Source organism: Cervus elaphus, chromosome 19 (genome assembly GCF_910594005.1).
Source record: "Cervus elaphus chromosome 19, mCerEla1.1, whole genome shotgun sequence".
NCBI classification, from domain to species: domain Eukaryota; kingdom Metazoa; phylum Chordata; class Mammalia; order Artiodactyla; family Cervidae; genus Cervus; species Cervus elaphus.
The window spans coordinates 44232786-44236763 of NC_057833.1; the positions used below are offsets into that span (position 1 = coordinate 44232786).

At 38.4% G+C, this 3978-nt stretch overlaps 1 protein-coding gene across 1 annotated transcript; it reads right to left on the bottom strand.

The window, feature by feature from the left end:
- Positions 1-2498: 2498 nt before the first annotated feature.
- On the bottom strand, positions 2499-3015 carry LOC122675578 (E3 ubiquitin-protein ligase RBX1-like). Its single transcript, XM_043874505.1, has one exon. The coding sequence runs from the start codon at positions 2996-2998 to the stop codon at positions 2672-2674; it is 327 nt and encodes a 108-aa protein (XP_043730440.1). The 5' UTR covers positions 2999-3015; the 3' UTR covers positions 2499-2671.
- Positions 3016-3978: the final 963 nt, after the last annotated feature.

The following is a 3978-nucleotide window of genomic DNA, read 5'->3' on the forward strand; positions in this document are numbered from 1 at the left end:
CAAAGCTGAGCAAGGAAAATCTAAGACATTTAACAATGAACAGAATTTGGCAGGCTACATCAAAGTGACTGCAAGAATAAAACAGGATTTAAGAATGAAAATATTTAGCTAATGAAAACTGTCCATGGAACAACAATCAATGTAAAGAAAACTGTAGCCAAATGCACTGATATGAATTCAAAACAGTGAGAGAAAAATTTGAAGACATGTAAGAGCATTTCAACTCCAAAATTTAAAAATCCAGAGTAAAAATAAACAAAGAAACGTGAGACTGTGAGACAAAAGCGAACTGAAGCTAGCAAAGATTAGAAAAGACAAAATCTTCTCAAAGTAGCATTATATTATAAGGTGCCCAAAGGATTAAATTAAAAGCATAAGAAAACAACTGAACAATTACACTTTTAAAACAACATCTTTTACAATAGCATCAAAAAGTCTATTATCTAGGAATAAATCTAATTAAAACATGTGCAAGCTCTGTAATTAAAACTGTCAAATATGATTGAGAGAAATTAAAGACAACCTTATAATGCAGAGATAAACCATATTTAAAGATTGGAAGATGCAATATTTTAAGTTGCATCTTCTTCCTAAATTGCTAAATATTCTTCTCCACAAACTAATTTGTAGATTCAATACCATCGCAATCAATCCCAGCAAGTTTTGTGTGTGTGTGTGTGTGTATGTGTGTGTAAACTGACAAAAGATTTTCAACTTTACATGGAAATGCATAAAACCTAGAATAGGCTTTGGAGAACAACAAATTTAAAAGTCTTACATCTCCAGGTTTCAGGACTTACTTTAAAGCCACAGTAATTCACAAAGCATGGCATTGTCACTCAGGGGCACACCCCCAGGGTCTTACTCTGTACCTAAACTCTGCATGGTACAAGGGCACCTGTCTTCAGCAAGGTGCCCTTGCTGAAGTGCACGTACCCCACCCTCTCATTCTGGTAGAAACCTCCCTCCGGGCAAACCTGGAGAATCAAAACTGATTGTATCTTCTGTGTTTACATGACAGGAACAAGAGGCCTTAACCACAAGAAACTGGCGCAAGCTGGCTGAACTTTAAAATTGGAACAAGAGTTGCTCTACAGTTTATTACCTTCTCATTGTAATAAGATCTCCACTGCCTGCACCACGGGTGTCGAACCCACTTCTGGCTCAGATGCTGAAGGACCATAAAAGGGCAGAAAACAGGTGTGAACTGCACTTTGGGAAATTGTCACCCATTTCAACGGATCAGGATGACAATACACCTTCACCCTGTATAACCTCCTAAACCTGTGCCTATAAAAAGCTCGCCCCCTGCTTATAATCTGGGAAAAAGCGCCTTCAGAGAGCGAGCTCCCCTTTCTCCAATTCTTGGCCAATGAATAAGGTTTTCAGTTTGCTGCTACAAAAAGTAATTTCACCTTATTGATGAGAAAAATAAAGGTAACAGCATTTGACATAGAATGGAGAAATCAACCATAAAACAAAATAAAGTATCTAGAAATATGTGTGTGTTTCTATAAAATCACTTGGTTTTCAACAAAGGTACCTTTGCAATTCACCAGAGATTGGATGAGCTTTTAATAAAATGGTACTGGGTCAACTGGATAGTCATATGGAAAAAAATATATCTTAACCCACTACCTCACATGCAAATTTTAATTTGAGATATAAATCTAAATGGCAAAGATGAAACAATAAAACTTTTAAAAGAAATGAGAATATCTTTATGACATTTGAGGTAGGGAAAGATATCTTTACAGTAATAAAAGAAAAGAACTAGAGAAACTGGACTTTGTTACAATTTAGTTCAGTTGTTCAGTCATGTCCAACCTTTTGCGACCCCATGGACTGCAGCACACCAGGCTTCCCTGTCCATCACCAACTCTCAGAGCTTGCTCAAACTCATGTCCATTGAGTCAGAGATGCCATCCAACCATCTCATCCTCTGTCATCCCCTTCTCCTCCTGCCTTCAATCTTTCCCAACATCAGGGTCTTTTCCAATGAGTCAGTTCTTCGCATCAGGTGGCCAAAATATTGGAGTTTCAGCTTCAGCATCAGTCCTTCCAATGAATATTCAGGACTGATTTCCTTTAGGATGGACTGGTTGGATCTCCTTGCAGTCCAAGGGACTCTCAAGAGTCTTCTCCAACACCACAGTTCTAAAGCATCAATACTTTGGCGCTCAGCTTTCTTTATAGTCCAACTCTCACATCCATACATGACTACTGGAAAAACCATAGCTTTGACTAGATGGACCTTTGCTGGCAAAGTGATGTCTCTGCTTTTTAATAAGCTGTCTAGGTTGGTCATAACTTTCCTTCCAAGGAGTAAGTGTCTTTTAATTTCATGGCTGCAATCACCATCTGCAGTGATTTTGGAACCCCAAAAAATAAAGTCAGGCACTGTTCCCACAGTTTTCCCCATCTATTTGCCATGAACTGATGAGACCAGATGCTGTGATCTTAGTTTTCTAAATGTTGGTTTTTTTTTTTTTTTTATCTAGAATCCAACTGGATTTTATTTGACATATAATACAGTATGGCTGCCGCAGTAGCAAACTGAAAAGACAAAGCAGAAGAGACACGGTTCTATCTAATTTATAATTAAGTAACAGGAGGGCAGGTCATTCAATGGATAACAAAAACAGTTGAGCTTGATGGAAGAACTCTTTTTCTAGTGCCCATACTTTTGGAATTCCCACTCTCTGTTGTCCAACGGACACACCTGCCGTGTTTTGAGCCAGCGAGAGATGCAGTGGAAGTGAAAAGCATGGTTACAGACACCCCACGCCACGGTGCACTCTTCAGAAGTAGCAGACGCCTGGTTGCCTTGACACTCAATGCAAAGATCCATAATGTGGTTCCTGCAGATGGCACAGTTATCAACCACAATATCCCAGGCCCAGAGAGCTACTGCATTCCACTTTTTCACTTCAAAGCGCTTCTTGCCCGCGCCGCTGTTGGTGCCGCTCGGGGTATCCACATCCATCGCTGCCGCCATTTTGGAAACACACCTAAATGTTGAGTTTTAAGTCAACTTTTTCACTCTCCTCTTTCACTTTCATTAAGAGGCCCTTTAGTTCTTCTTCACTTTCTGCCGTAAGGGTGGTGTCATCTGCATATCTGAGGTTATTGATATTTCTCCTGGCAATCTTGATTCCAGCTTGTGCTTCATCCAGCCTGGCATTTTGCATGACATACTCTGCATATAAGTTAAATAAGCAGGGTGACAATATACAACCTTGACATGCTCCTTTCCCTATTTGGAACCAGTCTTGTTACAATTAAGTATCTGTATATCAAAGACATTGTTAGGAGAGTGAAAAGATAAGATATATACTGACAAAAATGTTGACATTTATATGGTAAAGGACTTGCTTCTGAAATATATAGGGAATTCATATATTAATAAGGAAAAACCCAAAGACAAAACAGTTTCAAAAATGGACAAATAACTTATATAGGCTGTTTACCTAAGAAGATATATAAATATCCAATCAGCATAAGAAAAATTATTCAAAATTTTTAATAGAAAATACAAACTTAAATGGCAATAAGATACCAATATACACTAAAATGACCACAAATAAATACAATATTAGCAATATCATATGTTGGCAAAGGTGTGAAAAAACTGGAAATTTCACACATTGCCATGGAAGTATAAATTGGCCAACACTGTAGATAATTATTTGGAATTACCTAACCATCTGAATCAGAAATTCTACTACTATGTGTATGTAGAATATATATATGTATATATGTACACACACGCACATACACTCAGCTGCTCGGTAGAGTTTGACTCTTTGTGACCCCATGGACTGTAACCCACCAGGCTCCTCTGTCCATGGGATTTTTCAAGCAGGAATACTGGAGTGGGTTGTCATTTCCTCTTCCCAGTGAGTGTGTGTGTGTGTGCATTATACACACACCTGTAAGCGGGACATGTACAAAATGTACACAGGAGCTTTATTCCTA

Bases quoted from the DNA above. Each gene is read 5' to 3' on its own strand.
- LOC122675578 (XM_043874505.1), bottom strand. From the start codon at position 2,998: ATGGCGGCAGCGATGGATGTGGATACCCCGAGCGGCACCAACAGCGGC.